The following is a 19,763-nucleotide window of genomic DNA, read 5'->3' as shown; positions in this document are numbered from 1 at the left end:
CACAGGTAGAGTCATTGAGATGTCAGGGCAGTATTTATACCAGAGAATGACCATGCGTTCTGTACGGTTCTAGCACACAGGAAGAGTCACTGAGATGTCAGGGCAGTATTTATACACAGAGAATGACCAGGCGTTCTGTACGGTTCTATGACACAGGAAGAGTCACTGAGATGTCAGTGCAGTATTTATACACAGAGAATGACCAGGCGTCCTGTACGGTTCTAGCACACAGGAAGAGTCACTGAGATGTCAGTGCAGTATTTATACACAGAGAATGACCAGGCGTTCTGTACGGTTCTAGCACACAGGAAGAGTCACTGAGATGTCAGGGCAGTATTTATACACAGAGAAAGACCAGGCGTCCTGTACGGTTCTAGCACACAGGAAGAGTCACTGAGATGTCAGTGCAGTATTTATACACAGAGAATGACCAGGCGTTCTGTACGGTTCTAGCACACAGGTAGAGTCACTGAGATGTCAGGGCAGTATTTATACACAGAGAATGACCATGCGTTCTGTATGGTTCTAGCACACAGGCAGAGTCATAGAGATGTCAGGGCAGTATTTATACACAGAGAATGACCAGGCGTTCTGTATGGTTCTAGCACACAGGAAGAGTCATAGAGATGTCAGGGCAGTATTTATACACAGAGTTCTGTACGGTTCTAGCACACAGGAAGAGTCACTGAGATGTCAGTGCAGTATTCATACACAGAGAATGACCAGGCGTTCTGTATGGTTCTAGCACACAGGTAGAGTCATGGAGATGTCAGTGCAGTATTTATACACAGAGAATGACAAGGAGTTCTGTATGGTTCTAGCACACAGGTAGAGTCACGGAGATGTCAGTGCAGTATTTATACACAGAGAATGACCAGGCGTTCTGTACGGGTCTAGCACACAGGCAGAGTCACTGAGATGTCAGTGCAGTATTTATACCAGAGAATGACCAGGCGTTCTGTACGGTTCTACCACACAGGCAGAGTCACTGAGATGTCAGGGCAGTATTTATACCAGAGAATGACCAGGCGTTCTGTACGGTTCTTGCACACAGGAAGAGTCACTGACATGTCAGGGCAGTATCTATGCACAGAGTTCTGTACGGTTCTAGCACACAGGAAGAGTCACAGAGATGTCAGTGCAGTATTTATACACAGAGAAAGACCAGGCGTTCTGTACGGTTCTAGCACACAGGTAGAGTCACGGAGATGTCAGTGCAGTATTTATACCAGAGAATGACCAGGCGTTCTGTACGGTTCTAGCACACAGGTAGAGTCACTGACATGTCAGGGCAGTATCTATGCACAGAGTTCTGTACGGTTCTAGCACACAGGAAGAGTCACAGAGATGTCAGAGCAGTATTTATACACAGAGAAAGACCAGGCGTTCTGTACGGTTATAGCACACAGGTAGAGTCACGGAGATGTCAGTGCAGTATTTATACCAGAGAATGACCAGGCGTTCTGTACGGTTCTAGCACACAGGTAGAGTCACTGACATGTCAGTGCAGTATTTATGCACAGAGAATGACCAGGCGTTCTGTACGGTTCTAGCACACAGGCAGAGTCACTGAGATGTCAGAGCAGTATTTATACACAGAGAATGACCAGGCGTTCTGTACGGTTCTAGCACACAGGCAGAGTCACTGAGATGTCAGTGCAGTATTTATACACAGAGAATGACCAGGCGTTCTGTATGGTTCTAGCACACAGGAAGAGTCATAGAGATGTCAGGGCAGTATTTATACACAGAGAATGACCAGGCGTTCTGTATGGTTCTAGCACACAGGAAGAGTCATAGAGATGTCAGGGCAGTATTTATACACAGAGTTCTGTACGGTTCTAGCACACAGGTAGAGTCACGGAGATGTCAGTGCAGTATTTATACCAGAGAATGACCAGGCGTTCTGTACGGTTCTAGCACACAGGTAGAGTCACTGACATGTCAGTGCAGTATTTATGCACAGAGAATGACCATGCGTTCTGTACGGTTCTAGCACACAGGCAGAGTCACTGAGATGTCAGAGCAGTATTTATACACAGAGAATGACCAGGCGTTCTGTACGGTTCTAGCACACAGGTAGAGTCACGGAGATGTCAGTGCAGTATTTATACCAGAGAATGACCAGGCGTTCTGTACGGTTCTAGCACACAGGTAGAGTCACTGACATGTCAGGGCAGTATCTATGCACAGAGTTCTGTACGGTGCTAGCACACAGGTAGAGTCACGGAGATGTCAGGGCAGTATTTATACACAGAGAATGACCATGCGTTCTGTACGGTTCTAGCACACAGGAAGAGTCACAGAGATGTCAGTGCAGTATTTATACCAGAGAATGACCAGGCGTTCTGTACGGTTCTAGCACACAGGAAGAGTCACTGAGATGTCAGTGCAGTATTTATACACAGAGAATGACCAGGCGTTCTGTACGGTTCTAGCACACAGGTAGAGTCACTGACAAGTCAGGGCAGTATCTATGCACAGAGTTCTGTACGGTTCTAGCACACAGGTAGAGTCACGGAGATGTCAGTGCAGTATTTATACCAGAGAATGACCAGGCGTTCTGTACGGTTCTAGCACACAGGTAGAGTCACGGAGATGTCAGTGCAGTATTTATACACAGAGAATGACCAGGCGTTCTGTACGGTTCTAGCCCACAGGCAGAGTCACTGAGATGTCAGTGCAGTATTTATACACAGAGAATGACAAGGCGTTCTATACGGTTCTAGCACACAGGAAGAGTCACAGAGATGTCAGGGCAGTATTTATACACAGAGAATGACCATGCGTTCTGTACGGTTCTAGCACACAGGAAGAGTCACAGAGATGTCAGTGCAGTATTTATACACAGAGAATGACCAGGCGTTCTGTACGGTTCTAGCACACAGGAAGAGTCACTGAGATGTCAGTGCAGTATTTATACACAGAGAATGACCAGGCGTTCTGTACGGTTCTAGCACACAGGTAGAGTCACTGACATGTCAGGGCAGTATCTATGCACAGAGTTCTGTACGGTTCTAGCACACAGGAAGAGTCACAGAGATGTCAGTGCAGTATATACACAGAGAAAGACCAGGCGTTCTGTACGGTTCTAGCACACAGGTAGAGTCACGGAGATGTCAGTGCAGTATTTATACACAGAGAATGACCAGGCGTTGTGTACGGTTCTAGCACACAGGTAGAGTCACTGACATGTCAGGGCAGTATCTATGCACAGAGTTCTGTACGGTTCTAGCACACAGGTAGAGTCACGGAGATGTCAGTGCAGTATTTATACACAGAGAATGACCAGGCGTTCTGTACGGTTCTAGCACACAGGCAGAGTCACTGAGATGTCAGGGCAGTATTTATACACAGAGAATGACCAGGCGTTCTGTATGGTTCTAGCACACAGGCAGAGTCACTGAGATGTCAGTGCAGTATTTATATACAGAGAATGACCAGGCGTTCTGTATGGTTCTAGCACACAGGAAGAGTCACTGAGATGTCAGTGCAGTATTTATACACAGATAATGACCAGGCGTTCTGTATGGTTCTAGCACACAGGTAGAGTCACGGAGATGTCAGTGCAGTATTTATACCAGAGAATGACCAGGCGTCCTGTACGGTTCTAGCACACAGGCAGAGTCACTGAGATGTCAGTGCAGTATTTATACACAGAGAATGACCAGGCATTCTGTACGGTTCTAGCACACAGGTAGAGTCACTGACATGTCAGGGCAGTATCTGTGCACAGAGTTCTGTACGGTTCTAGCACACAGGAAGAGTCACAGAGATGTCAGTGCAGTATTTATACACAGAGAAAGACCAGGCGTTCTGTACGGTTCTAGCACACAGGTAGAGTCACAGAGATGTCAGTGCAGTATTTATACCAGAGAATGACCAGGCGTTCTGTACGGTTCTAGCACACAGGAAGAGTCACAGAGATGTCAGGGCAGTATTTATACACAGAGAATGACCAGGCGTTCTGTACGGTTCTTGCACACAGGAAGAGTCACTGAGATGTCAGTGCAGTATTTATACACAGAGAATGACCAGGCGTTCTGTACGGTTCTAGCACACAGGTAGAGTCACTGACATGTCAGGGCAATATCTATGCACAGAGTTCTGTACGGTTCTAGCACACAGGTAGAGTCACGGAGATGTCAGTGCAGTATTTATACCAGAGAATGACCAGGCGTTCTGTACGGTTCTAGCACACAGGTAGAGTCACGGAGATGTCAGTGCAGTATTTATACACAGAGAATGACCAGGCGTTCTGTACGGTTCTAGCACACAGGCAGAGTCACTGAGATGTCAGTGCAGTATTTATACACAGAGAATGACAAGGCGTTCTGTACGGTTCTAGCACACAGGAAGAGTCACAGAGATGTCAGGGCAGTATTTATACACAGAGAATGACCATGCGTTCTGTACGGTTCTAGCACACAGGAAGAGTCACAGAGATGTCAGGGCAGTATTTATACACAGAGAATGACCATGCGTTCTGTACGGTTCTAGCACACAGGAAGAGTCACAGAGATGTCAGGGCAGTATTTATACACAGAGAATGACCATGCGTTCTGTACGGTTCTAGCACACAGGAAGAGTCACAGAGATGTCAGTGCAGTATTTATACACAGAGAATGACCAGGCGTTCTGTACGGTTCTAGCACACAGGAAGAGTCACTGAGATGTCAGTGCAGTATTTATACACAGAGAATGACCAGGCGTTCTGTACGGTTCTAGCACACAGGTAGAGTCACTGACATGTCAGGGCAGTATCTATGCACAGAGTTCTGTACGGTTCTAGCACACAGGAAGAGTCACAGAGATGTCAGTGCATATTTATACACAGAGAAAGACCAGGCGTTCTGTACGGTTCTAGCACACAGGTAGAGTCACTGACATGTCAGGGCAGCATCTATGCACAGAGTTCTGTACGGTTCTAGCACACAGGCAGAGTCACTGAGATGTCAGTGCAGTATTTATACACAGAGAATGACAAGGAGTTCTGTATGGTTCTAGCACACAGGTAGAGTCACGGAGATGTCAGTGCAGTATTTATACCAGAGAATGACCAGGCGTCCTGTACGGTTCTAGCACACAGGAAGAGTCACTGAGATGTCAGTGCAGTATTTATACACAGAGAATGACCAGGCATTCTGTACGGTTCTAGCACACAGGCAGAGTCACTGAGATGTCAGGGCAGTATTTATACACAGAGAATGACCAGGCGTTCTGTATGGTTCTAGCACACAGGCAGAGTCACTGAGATGTCAGTGCAGTATTTATACACAGAGAATGACCAGGCGTTCTGTATGGTTCTAGCACACAGGCAGAGTCACTGAGATGTCAGTGCAGTATTTATACACAGAGAATGACCAGGCGTTCTGTATGGTTCTAGCACACAGGCAGAGTCACTGAGATGTCAGTGCAGTATTTATACACAGAGAATGACCAGGCGTTCTGTATGGTTCTAGCACACAGGCAGAGTCACTGAGATGTCAGTGCAGTATTTATACACAGAGAATGACCAGGCGTTCTGTATGGTTCTAGCACACAGGAAGAGTCATAGAGATGTCAGTGCAGTATTTATACACAGAGTTCTGTACGGTTCTAGCACACAGGAAGAGTCACTGAGATGTCAGTGCAGTATTCATACACAGAGAATGACCAGGCATTCTGTACGGTTCTAGCACACAGGTAGAGTCACGGAGATGTCAGTGCAGTATTTATACCAGAGAATGACCAGGCGTTCTGTACGGTTCTAGCACACAGGTAGAGTCACTGAGATGTCAGTGCAGTATTAATACACAGAGAATGACCAGGCGTTATCTACGGTTCTAGCACACAGTAAAAGTCACAGATGTCAGGGCAGTATTTATACACAGAGAATGACCATGCGTTCTGTACGGTTCTAGCACACAGGAAGAGTCACGGAGATGTCAGTGCAGTATTTATACACAGAGAATGACCAGGCGTTCTGTATGGTTCTATCACACAGGAAGACTCACGGAGATGTCAGAGCAGTATTTATACACAGAGAAAGACCATGCGTTCTGTACGGTTCTAGCACACAGGAAGAGTCACAGAGATGTCAGTGCAGTATTTATACACAGAGAATGACCAGTCGTTTTGTATGGTTCTAGCACACAGGCAGAGTCACTGAGATGTCAGTGCAGTATTTATACACAGAGAATGACCAGGCGTTCTGTACGGTTCTAGCACACAGGCAGAGTCACTGAGATGTCAGGGCAGTATTTATACACAGAGTTCTGTACGGTTCTAGCACACAGGCAGAGTCACAGAGATGTCAGTGCAGTATTTATACCAGAGAATGACCAGGCCTTCTGTACGGTTCTAGCACACAGGAAGAGTCACTGAGATGTCAGTGCAGTATTTATACACAGAGAATGACCATGCGTTATGTATGGTTCTAGCACACAGGAAGAGTCACGGAGATGTCAGTGCAGTAAGTTATACATAGAGAATGACCAGGCGTTCTGTATGGTTCTAGCACACAGGCAGAGTCACTGAGATGTCAGTGCAGTATTTATACACAGAGAATGACCAGGCGTTCTGTATGGTTCTAGCACACAGGCAGAGTCACTGAGATGTCAGTGCAGTATTTATACACCGAGAATGACCAGGCGCTCTGTACGGTTCTAGCACACAGGCAGAGTCACTGAGATGTCAGTGCAGTATTTATACACAGAGAATGACCAGGCGTTCTGTACGGTTCTAGCACACAGGAAGAGTCACTGAGATGTCAGTGCAGTATTTATACACAGAGAATGACCAGGTGTTCTGTACGGGTCTAGCACACAGGCAGAGTCACTGAGATGTCAGTGAAGTATTTATACACAGAGAATGACCAGGCGTTCTGTACGGTTCTAGCACACAGGCAGAGTCACTGAGATGTCAGTGCAGTATTTATACACATAGTTCTGTACGGTTCTTGCACACAGGAAGAGTCACTGAGATGTCAGTGCAGTATTCATACACAGAGAATGACCAGGCATTCTGTACGGTTCTAGCACACAGGTAGAGTCACGGAGATGTCAGTGCAGTATTTATACCAGAGAATGACCAGGCGTTCTGTACGGTTCTATCACACAGGTAGAGTCACTGAGATGTCAGTGCAGTATTTATACACAGAGAATGACCAGGCGTTATCTACGGTTCTAGCACACAGGAAGAGTCACAGATGTCAGGGCAGTATTTATACACAGAGAATGACCATGCCTTCTGTACGGTTCTAGCACACAGGAAGAGTCACGGAGATGTCAGTGCAGTATTTATACACAGAGAATGACCAGGCGTTCTGTATGGTTCTATCACACAGGAAGAGTCACGGAGATGTCAGGGCAGTATTTATACACAGAGAATGACCAGGCGTTCTGTACGGTTCTAGCACACAGGCAGAGTCACTGAGATGTCAGGGCAGTATTTATACACAGAGTTCTGTACGGTTCTAGCACACAGGCAGAGTCACAGAGATGTCAGTGCAGTATTTATACCAGAGAATGACCAGGCCTTCTGTACGGTTCTAGCACACAGGAAGAGTCACTGAGATGTCAGTGCAGTATTTATACACAGAGAATGACCATGCGTTATGTATGGTTCTAGCACACAGGAAGAGTCACGGAGATGTCAGTGCAGTAATTTATACATAGAGAATGACCAGGCGTTCTGTATGGTTCTAGCACACAGGCAGAGTCACTGAGATGTCAGTGCAGTATTTATACACAGAGAATGACCAGGCGTTCTGTATGGTTCTAGCACACAGGCAGAGTCACTGAGATGTCAGTGCAGTATTTATACACCGAGAATGACCAGGCGCTCTGTACGGTTCTAGCACACAGGCAGAGTCACTGAGATGTCAGTGCAGTATTTATACACAGAGAATGACCAGGCGTTCTGTACGGTTCTAGCACACAGGAAGAGTCACAGATGTCAGGGCAGTATTTATACACAGAGAATGACCATGCCTTCTGTACGGTTCTAGCACACAGGTAGAGTCACTGAGATGTCAGTGCAGTATTTATACCAGAGAATGACCAGGCGTTCTGTAGATTTCTGGCACACAGGCAGAGTCACTGAGATGTCAATGCAGTATTTATACACAGAGAAAGACCATGCGTTCTGTACGGTTCTAGCACACAGGAAGAGTAACAGAGATGTCAGTGCAGTATTTATACACAGAGAATGACCAGGCGTTCTGTACGGTTCTAGCACACAGGACGAGTCACTGAGATGTCAGGGCAGTATTTATACACAGAGTTCTGTATGGTTCTAGCACACAGGCAGAGTCACTGAGATGTCAGGGAAGTATTTATACACAGAGTTCTGTACGGTTCTAGCACACAGCAAGAGTCACTGAGATGTCAGTGCAGTATTCATACACAGAGAATGACCAGGCGTTCTGTATGGTTCTAGCACACAGGCAGAGTCACTGAGATGTCAGTGCAGTATTTATACCAGAGAATGACCAGGCGTTCTGTACGGTTCTAGCACACAGGTAGAGTCACTGAGATGTCAGTGCAGTATTTATACACAGAGAATGACCAGGCGTTATCTACGGTTCTAGCACACAGGCAGAGTCACGGAGATGTCAGAGCAGTATTTATACACAGAGAAAGACCATGCGTTCTGTACGGTTCTAGCACACAGGAAGAGTCACACAGATGTCAGTGCAGTATTTATACACAGAGAATGACCAGGCGTTTTGTATGGTTCTAGCACACAGGCAGAGTCACTGAGATGTCAGTGCAGTATTTATACACAGAGAATGACCAGGCGTTCTGTACGGTTCTAGCACACAGGAAGAGTCATAGAGATGTCAGTGCAGTATTTATACACAGAGAATGACCAGGAGTTCTGTAGAGTTCTAGCACACAGGCAGAGTCACTGAGATGTCAGGGCAGTATTTATACACAGAGTTCTGTACGGTTCTAGCACACAGGCAGAGTCACTGAGATGTCAGTGCAGTATTTATACACAGATAATGACCAGGCGTTATCTACGGTTCTAGCACACAGGAAGAGTCACAGATGTCAGGGCAGTATTTATACACAGAGAATGACCATGCCTTCTGTACGGTTCTAGCACACAGGAAGAGTCACGGAGATGTCAGTGCAGTATTTATACACAGAGAATGACCAGGCGTTCTGTATGGCTCTATCACACAGGAAGAGTCACGGAGATGTCAGGGCAGTATTTATACACAGAGAATGACCAGGCATTCTGTACGGTTCTAGCACACAGGTAGAGTCACTGAGATGTCAGTGCAGTATTTATACCAGAGAATGACCAGGCGTTCTGTACGGTTCTAGCACACAGGTAGAGTCACTGAGATGTCAGTGCAGTATTTATACACAGAGAATGACCAGGCGTTCTGTACGGTTCTAGTACACAGGAAGAGTCACTGAGATACTGAGATGTCAGTGCAGTATTTATACCAGAGAATGACCAGGCGTTCTGTACGGTTCTAGCACACAGGTAGAGTCACTGAGATGTCAGTGCAGTATTTATACACAGAGAATGACCAGGCGTTATCTACGGTTCTAGCACACAGGAAGAGTCACAGATGTCAGGGCAGTATTTATACACAGAGAATGACCATGCCTTCTGTACGGTTCTAGCACACAGGAAGAGTCACACAGATGTCAGTGCAGTATTTATACACAGAGAATGACCAGGCGTTTTGTATGGTTCTAGCACACAGGCAGAGTCACTGAGATGTCAGTACAGTATTTATACACAGAGAATGACCAGGCGTTCTGTACGGTTCTAGCACACAGGAAGAGTCATAGAGATGTCAGTGCAGTATTTATACACAGAGAATGACCAGGAGTTCTGTAAAGTTCTAGCACACAGGCAGAGTCACTGAGATGTCAGGGCAGTATTTATACACAGAGTTCTGTACGGTTCTAGCACACAGGCAGAGTCACTGAGATGTCAGTGCAGTATTTATACACAGATAATGACCAGGCGTTATCTACGGTTCTAGCACACAGGAAGAGTCACAGATGTCAGGGCAGTATTTATACACAGAGAATGACCATGCCTTCTGTACGGTTCTAGCACACAGGAAGAGTCACGGAGATGTCAGTGCAGTATTTATACACAGAGAATGACCAGGCGTTCTGTATGGTTCTATCACACAGGAAGAGTCACGGAGATGTCAGGGCAGTATTTATACACAGAGAATGACCAGGCATTCTGTACGGTTCTAGCACACAGGTAGAGTCACTGAGATGTCAGTGCAGTATTTATACCAGAGAATGACCAGGCGTTCTGTACGGTTCTAGCACACAGGTAGAGTCACTGAGATGTCAGTGCAGTATTTATACACAGAGAATGACCAGGCGTTCTGTACGGTTCTATCACACAGGAAGAGTCACTGAGATACTGAGATGTCAGTGCAGTATTTATACACAGAGAATGACCAGGCGTTATCTACGGTTCTAGCACACAGGAAGAGTCACAGATGTCAGGGCAGTATTTATACACAGAGAATGACCATGCCTTCTGTACGGTTCTAGCACACAGGAAGAGTCACGGAGATGTCAGTGCAGTATTTATACACAGAGAATGACCAGGCGTTCTGTAGAGTTCTAGCACACAGGCAGAGTCACTGAGATGTCAGTGCAGTATTTATACACAGAGAAAGACCATGCGTTCTGTACGGTTCTAGCACACAGGAAGAGTCACAGAGATGTCAGTGCAGTATTTATACACAGAGAATGACAAGGCGTTCTGTATGGTTCTAGCACACAGGCAGAGTCACTGAGATGTCAGTGCAGTATTTATACACAGAGAATGACCAGGCGTTCTGTACGGTTCAAGCACACAGGACGAGTCACTGAGATGTCAGGGCAGTATTTATACACACAGAGTTCTGTATGGTTCTAGCACACAGGTAGAGTCACTGAGATGTCAGGGAAGTATTTATACACAGAGTTCTGTACGGTTCTTGCACACAGGTAGAGTCACTGAGATGTCAGTGCAGTATTTATACCCGGAGAATGACCAGGCGTTCTGTACGGTTCTAGCACACAGGAAGAGTCACGGAGATGTCAGTGCAGTATTCATACACAGAGAATGACCAGGCGTTCTGTATGGTTCTAGCACACAGGAAGAGTCACGGAGATGTCAGTGCAGTATTTATAAACAGAGAATGACCAGTCGTTCTGTACAGTTCTAGCACACAGGAAGAGTCACGGATATGTCAGTGCAGTATTTATACACAGAGAATGACCATGCGTTCTGTAGATTTCTGGCACACAGGCAGAGTCACTGAGATGTCAGTGCAGTATTTATACACAGAGAATGACCAGGCGATCTGTACGGTTCTAGCACACAGGAGAGTCACTGAGATGTCAGTGCAGTATTTATACACAGAGAAATACCATGCGTTCTGTATGGTTCTAGCACACAGGAAGAGTCCCTGAGATGTCAGTGCAGTATTTATACACAGAGAATGACTAGGCGTTCTGTACGGTTCTAGCACACAGACAGAGTCACTGAGATGTCAAGGCAGTATTTATACACAGAGTTCTGGGGGTCATTCAGACCCGCTCGCGAGCAAAGTTCGATCGCTAGCGGGTCGATGTTTTGAGACTGCGCATGCGCACGACGGAGGGAGCTCCGTCGTGCGAATGCGCGAGACCCGGGGAGCGACGAGAAATACGTCGCTCGGGGTCTCGCACCAAAGGGGGCGTGCTGTCGATGGTGACTGACAGCACGCCCCCTTTGGTGGGCGTGTCGGGGGCGTGGCGGCCAGACGGAGGCGTTCCCATGGGAACGCCTACCGTCTGAGTCCGGCCCCACTGACATCAGTAATGTTGTCAGTGGGAGTGACTTTGGCTCTGATAGAGCCAAAATCACTCCTGGGCTTGCGGCAGCGAGACCCTACCGCAGGGTCTCGTCGCAAGCCCGATGGTCGCGATGGTCAAAGACCATCGCGACCATCATCATGGACGCTCGCATAAGCTGTGGGTGGTCACCCACAGCTACACGAGCGTCCAGGAGGACGCTCCATTTTCATGAGAGCGAGCGTTCTGCTCAGAGCGTTCAGCTCTGAATCAGGGCCTCTGTACGGTTCTAGCACACAGGTAGAGTCACTGAGATGTCAGTACAGTATTTATACACAGAGAATGACCAGGAAATTACAGCAGGACATTACTTACAAGGACAGGAGGTGTCTCAGGTTCTAGATGGTACTGAGATATCCGTTGTTCTCTGGTCTCCTGAACAAACAAAAATGGAGATAACATATGAATAAATGAACACAGTGAATTAAGTGAATATCACATGGATATTATTAGCTCCCTATTGTACAGAAATATGAAGAGGTGACAAATGACAACTCGGGAGCGTGTGGCAATGGGAAGCCAGGGACAGGTGCGCAGGAAGGAACGCGGTCCCTGTACACACAGCAGGGTCGGTTCAATTAGCGGCGAGGACGCTCACCCTGCGACTAACTGTGCGCACAAAACTGTATCCCCCAGACTCGCAGATCTTTGTTCGCAGACCTCACAGTTGCAAAAGCACTTTCCCCCACTCCTCCTAACTGAGCCCACTCCTCCTAACTGAACCCACTCCTCCTAACTGAGCCCACTCCTATTGGTCCTAGGAAAAGCTCCGTATTTATTATTATATTCCATTTATTTCACATATAATATCACAGTCAGTGGCAGAGTAGCTTTATATCAGTGCAAACCCCACAGGACATTGCAGGACGGAATCAGTTACCCCCATGTGTTTGCTGTTAGGTTCCGGGTCCAGGTAGTGAGGGTTTATATTGAAAGGTACCAGCCCCAGCGCTCGCAGAGAGGGTGGGTACACGATCGGCATGTCGTTGGTGGTGTTGATGCTGACTGTAGCCACATTGGTGCCAGCACTGGAGCCTATGTAAGGGATCCCATCCTAAAAACAAACAGGAATCCACTGATAAATCCACAAGTTAGCAGCAAACTGGTAATGCCGACATACATTCAGCCGATTTACATATCATGTAACATTTATCTGGGAGGATCCTTGTTCTTCTACCTGCCCTGCGCCGCCCGTGTCTGGCTACACTGGGTCACACAACCACAACAAGCTCTTGGCTATAAGGTGCCCACATTTAGAAGATAGTATATCTATTGTTATACACCGTATTATAGCCTACGGGGTCTATGTACTAATAATTGCGTAACTGTCGCGATTCTCATCTATCCATATCACTGTCCCTGCGAGTTATATCCCCGGCATTATGTAGAAGTCTTTCCGGGGAAAGCTGACACTGTGCATTTGCACAGTGTCAGTGTACGCCAACGGCCAGAGGCCGTGTTCTTAGGAAAAATTGTGTGTGAGCCCACTCCCTTGGCTGAGAAGTAACCCCACACATGAATGGTCTCAGGACGCGTTACTGTTGGCATGACACAGGACTAATGGTAGCGCTCACCTTTCCTCCGGACAAACGTTTTTCCAGATGCCCCAAACAATCTGAAAGGGGATTCATCAGAGAAAATAACTTTACCCCAGTCCTCAGCAGTCCAATCCCTGTACCTTTGCAGAATATCCGTCTGTCCCTGATGTTTTTCCTGGAGAGAAGTGGCTTCTTTGCTGCTCTTCTTGACACCAGGCCATTCTCCAAAAGTCTTTGGGCCTGATTCAGACCCACTCGCGAGCGGCTGTCCGCTCGCAAGTGGGTCGATGTTCTGCACTGAGCATGCGCATGACGGAGGGAGCTCCGTCGTGCGCATGCGCCAGACGCGACGAGCGAAGGACTTTCCTTCGCTCGTTGTGTCTGATCAAAGGGGCGTGCTGTCGATGTTGATAGACAGCACGCCCCCTTTGGTGGGCGTGCCGGGGGCGTGCCTCCCTGATGGGGGCGTTCCTAAGGGAACGCCTACCGTCAGAAGCCGGCCCACTGACATCACTAGTGATGTCAGTGGGAGTGATTTTGGCTCTGATAGAGCCAAAATCACTCCGAGCCTTGCGGTTGAAAACCTCAACCGCAGGCTCCGGCTCACAATTTCGATGGTCGCGATGGTCAAGACCATCGCGGCCATCAAACTGCACGCTCGTATAGGCTGTGGGTGGTGACCCACAGCTATACGAGCGTCCAGGAGGACGCTCATTAGTTATGGAGGACGGCCCTCATTCAGAGCGTGCGCTCTGCTCAGAGCGTGCGCTCTGCTCAGAGCGTACGGCTCTGAATGAGGGCCTTTGTCCTGTGTCATGCCAACAGTAAAGCATCCTGAGACCATACATGTGTGGGGTTGCTTCTCAGCCAAGGAAGTGGGCTCACTCACAATGTTGCTTAAGAACACGGCCATGAATAAAGAATGGTACCAACACATCCTCCAAGAGCAACTTCTCCCAACCATCCAAGAACAGTTTGGTGAGGAACAATGCCTTTTCAAGCATGATGGAGCACCTTGCCATAAGGCAAAAGTGATAACAAAGTTGCTCGGGGAACAAAACATCGAAATTTTGGGTCCATGGCCAGGAAACTACCCAGATCTTAATCCCATTCAGAACTTGTGGTCAATCCTCAAGAGGCGAATGTACAAACAAAAACCCACAAATTCTGACACACTCCAAGCATTGATTAGATAAGAATGGGCGGCCATCAGTCAGTATGTGCCCAGATGGTGAGTGACAGCTGCCAGGGTGAATTGCAGACGTCTTGAAAAAGAAGGGTCAACACTGCAAATATTCACTCTCTGCATAAACTTAGTGTAATTGTCAATAAAAGCCTCTGACACTTATGTAATGCTGTAGTGTTACCTCAGTATACCATAGTAACATCTGACACTTATGTCATGCTGTAATGTTACATCAGTATACCATAGTAACATCTGACACTTATGTCATGCTGTAATGTTACCTCAGTATACCATAGTAACATCTGACACTTATGTAATGCTGTAATATTACCTCAGTATACCATAGTAACATCTGACACTTATGTCATGCTGTAATGTTACCTCAGTATACCATAGTAACATCTGATACTTATGTAATGCTGTAATGTTACCTCAGTATACCATAGTAACATGTGACACTTATGTAATGCTGTAATGTTACCTCAGTATACCATAGTAACATGTGACACTTATGTAATGCTGTAATGTTACCTCAGTATACCATAGTAACATGTGACACTTATGTAATGCTGTAATGTTACCTCAGTATACCATAGTAACATGTGACACTTATGTAATGCTGTAATATTACCTCAGTATACCATAGTAACATGTGACACTTATGTAATGCTGTAATATTACCTCAGTATACCATAGTAACATCTGACACTTATGTCATGCTGTAATGTTACCTCAGTATACCATAGTAACATCTGACACTTATGTCATGCTGTAATGTTACCTCAGTATACCATAGTAACATCTGACACTTATGTCATGCTGTAATGTTACCTCAGTATACCATAGTAACATCTGACACTTATGTAATGCTGTAATATTACCTCAGTATACCATAGTAACATCTGACACTTATGTCATGCTGTAATGTTACCTCAGTATACCATAGTAACATCTGACACTTATGTCATGCTGTAATGTTACCTCAGTATACTATAGTAACATCTGACACTTATGTAATGCTGTAATATTACCTCAGTATACCATAGTAACATCTGACACTTATGTCATGCTGTAATGTTACCTCAGTATACCATAGTAACATCTGACACTTATGTCATGCTGTAATGTTACCTCAGTATACCATAGTAACATCTGACACTTATGTAATGCTACCTCAGTATACCATAGTAGCATCTGACAAATCGGTCTATATACACTGACGCAGCAAACTTTGTGTCATTCTCAAAACTTTTGGCCATTACTGAGGTAATGTTACCTCAGTATACCATAGTAACATCTGACACTTATGTAATGCTACCTCAGTATACCATAGTAGCATCTGACAAATCGGTCTATATACACTGACGCAGCAAACTTTGTGTCATTCTCAAAACTTTTGGCCATGGCTGTATATAACCTAACATCCCTGATCTGTAGCTTAGTAGTGAGAGAGTTGATGACGTTGGGCAAGTAATGACAGTATGTAATACAGGAACACACGTTACCTCAATCACTCTTCTCCTAATGACCGAAATTAGACCATGATCGTACAAATCTTTTAAAAGCCGGAACGTGTTACCACCGCCTGTAATTAGGATACAAAAGGCTGTTTAGTACTCAGAGACCTAGTAACTGGCACAGATACAGCACAAGGTATTCCACATGAACAAAGTTTTGAGATAGTCCACAAGCGCTGTCCTACTAAGAAGACAATTCAGTTCCTTCACTTCACACTATATTCTGCCAGTATTCTTACATTCCTGATTCTCACTCTTCAGCTAAGAACTGGTCACACTCACCATGCGACAGAAGCTACGATTCCCTCAGAGGTTTCTTTGAGATATATTCCTACGTTCCACCACAGAAGACTTCTCTCAGCCTCTCTACAACGGGTAAGGGGACATGTACTCATACTCCTCTTGGTTCGCACCCACAAAGGTTTCTTTAAATCCAGGTAAACAGAATCCTTAATCCTCAGTCAGGTGAGTTTCAATGCAATAAAAGTTTTTATTATATACACCGCTCCAATAAATACATATGTCCACATAAAATAAAATATCCAGTGTTCCGGTCACTAGGATATAGCCCTCATACCCGGGAATCAGGCTACAATACTTTGTCAAGATGGCAAAGATAACTTCAGGATACCCACTGGTAGTTCATGCAGGAAATGTTGGGTCCACCACCATCTACGCGTTTCACACTCGCTGGTCCTTCCTCAGGATGTGGTTTGAACCCAACAGGAAACAGATTTTATACCCTTATCCATAATCCTCAAGTAAGGGAAAACAACATATATTCCATATCATATCCTAAATAATACATTATAATACACTAATCACATAACACTTCCTTCAAAGTCCATTTGTTTTTAACTCATAATAAAATACATATACCTTAAAACACAATAAAAGCATATAATTGTACTTAAGTCCATTCCTAATATGGAAAACCCGGATCCACTCCTCCAGTTTATAGTCCATCTTATACTTTACACTCCGGTATCCACCAAGTTCCATTCCATTCTTTAGCCTTTACTTATTGCTTTCCTGGTTAAAAACCGGAATCTTCTTTTATGGTGGCCTTCACGGGGATCCCTCAATTGCCGGTATACACCGCGGCTCCCTTCCTGGTATTTGATGCTCGACTTGCAGTGGTTGGAACGCATAACCCGGAAGTCGTGGCTGTTGAAACGCAAATACCGGAAGTGGTCATCAGAGGCTCCGTGCTCCAATAACAATGTGTTCTATCCTCCCTTTCCTCCTCCACCATGTAAACTCGGAAAAACGGGTAAAACAATACATATCACCACAAATGGGCATATTTCTTAAAAAATAATTGTATTACATAAAATATCTATTTACAAAAGGATATCTTAGGAAATCATCTAAAAATTACCTTAAATATTATTTTAAAAACCATTTGGTCTCAAATTCCACATTCACACCCCTAGGTGATAGGAGTCTTAGCAGATATATACTTTTCATTTCCGCTTTCGCCAATCCTTCATCCCTGTCGTCTATTATCCAATTAGGATGAATGGTTGTATACTACAAAATGAGGTTAAATGCGAGATGTTACTTTCATGTACCTGTTTAAAATGCATGGATACATTGTGTGAGACCAATCCTTTCTTATTATTACCAGCATGTTCTGCTAGTCTCGTCTTCAACATACGGATGGTCTTCCCAATGTATTGGGATCCACATTTGCACTCCAACATATAAACAACGTATTTACTATGGCATGAAATATAATCTCTGATCTCATCTACCTTATTGGTTTATGTGGACTTGTAGTGGGTAATGTGTCTCTTTACTGTTACACAGCTTACACATCGCACACGTCCCACATCTAAAACCAGATCTTTACCTAAAATTTTCGAATGGGTTCTAATAATACCTTTCACTTGCTTTAATTGACTACGAAAATCAAAAATAAATGGTGGTGGACCCAACATTTCCTGCATGAACTACCAGTGGGTATCCTGAAGTTGTCTTTGCCATCTTGACATGGTATTGATTCCCGGGTATGAGGGCTATGTCCTAGTGACCGGAACACTGGATATTTTATTTTATGTGGACATATGTATTTATTGGAGCGGTGTATATAATAACTTTTACTGCATTGAAACTTACCTGACTGAGGATTAAGGATTCTGTTTACCTGGATTTAAAGAAACCTTTGTGGGCACGAACCAAGAGGAGTATGAGTACATGTCCCCTTACCCGTTGTAGAGAGGCTGAGAGAAGTCTTCTGTGGTGGAACGTAGGAATATATCTCATAGAAACCTCTGAGGGAATCGTAGCTTCTGTGGCATGGGGAGTGTGACCAGTTCTTAGCTGAAGAGTGAGAATCAGGAATGTAAGAATACTGGCAGAATATAGAGTGAAGTGAAGGAACTGAATTGTCTTCTTAGTAGGACGGCGCTTGTGGACTATCTCACAACTTTGTTCATTTGGTATAAATATAGGAGAGGTGTCCCTAGGGATAGACCGCAGCTGCAGTCCGTGGCGCGAGTTATAACCTTCTCTTTCCTACAAGGTATTTCTGTTAAATTCAGTAATTTTTATTATTGCTTTTAAACATACAAGAAAAAGAAAAATGACAGATATAGAACAGCTGAATTGAGGCAGATTTGGAAAACAAATGTATCACACGTGGAGCAGAAACATATTACTGTACATATAAGTATACTTTAGTACAGGAATAACAGGATATACTGAGTATTTCCTCACATCTATATTTATAGCAAAAAGGACTGGAAGGCGCCATTCGAGCACATGAACCCGGAAATATAATGAAATACAGAATGAAGTGATACAGACATCCCACCGCAACCAGCTTAGATATAGAAATCACATATCAAAACGTATCAATATAATAAAGTATCCACATCTATCCAAATACCAAAATAATACATATACAGCTAAAATAAAAAACAACCCCCCCCTGACCCCTCACCCTGTATAACCTAACCCCAACTCAGGCATACTTGGATCCCTAAAAGTCCCCCCCCCGCTATACTACACTAATCTAACACAAACACCCTGCCCCTCCCCCCATTGAAGGATATCAAAAGAAATAACACATGGCTAACAGAGGTAATATACTAATGGCCCTAAGCTAGGTTACGCCAACTCTCCCACCTTATAAACAGAACATGGCGTTCCTTTCATACAGTATACTATACTTTGTGCCAAACTATCATAGAAGACAAACAGTTACTTAGAGAATTAACAATAAATCTTGAAAATTTCCGACTATCCAAATAATTTTTGGATAAATTCTGTAGCTTCAACCCAATTGGACGGATCTTCAGATAAGTCAGAGCAGAATCTTGGTAATTAGGTGCTGGGAGGGTATTAAGCTCAGGAGTGAGCTCCGCCATCGAACAGGATAGATCCATAGAGTGTTCCTCAGTAACCTCTGGCTCTCAGTATCCACTAGCTCCCCGTTACATCTGGAATTCAGTAACTTCTGGTTCTCAGTATCCACTAGCTCCCGGTAACATCTGGAACTCAGTAACCTCCTGGTTCTCAGCATCCACTAGCTCCCCGTTATATCTGGAATTCAGTAACTTCTGGTTCTCAGTATCCACTAGCTCCCGGTAACATCTGGAACTCTGTAACCTCCTGGTTCTCAGCATCCACTAGCTCCCCGTTACACCTGGAACTC

General features: G+C 45.1%; 1 protein-coding gene across 1 annotated transcript in view; it reads right to left on the bottom strand.

Annotated features, from left to right (window-relative positions):
• Positions 1-19,763, bottom strand: part of LOC148433684 (alpha-aspartyl dipeptidase-like) — an 87,838-nt gene that overhangs the window by 29,568 nt on the left and 38,507 nt on the right. Inside the window, exons 5-7 of the mRNA XM_088465840.1 lie at positions 16,091-16,170; positions 12,742-12,915; positions 12,177-12,236 (exon numbers count right to left, since the gene is read on the bottom strand). Of these exons, the coding sequence (XP_088321966.1) occupies positions 12,177-12,236; positions 12,742-12,915; positions 16,091-16,170 (314 nt within the window). The remainder of the gene's footprint in view (positions 1-12,176; positions 12,237-12,741; positions 12,916-16,090; positions 16,171-19,763) is intronic.

Source organism: Taudactylus pleione, unplaced genomic scaffold, assembly GCF_031769625.1.
Source record: "Taudactylus pleione unplaced genomic scaffold, aTauple2 ptg002175l, whole genome shotgun sequence".
Lineage (NCBI taxonomy): Eukaryota > Metazoa > Chordata > Amphibia > Anura > Myobatrachidae > Taudactylus > Taudactylus pleione.
This window is presented reverse-complemented; position numbering and strand designations above follow the sequence as displayed.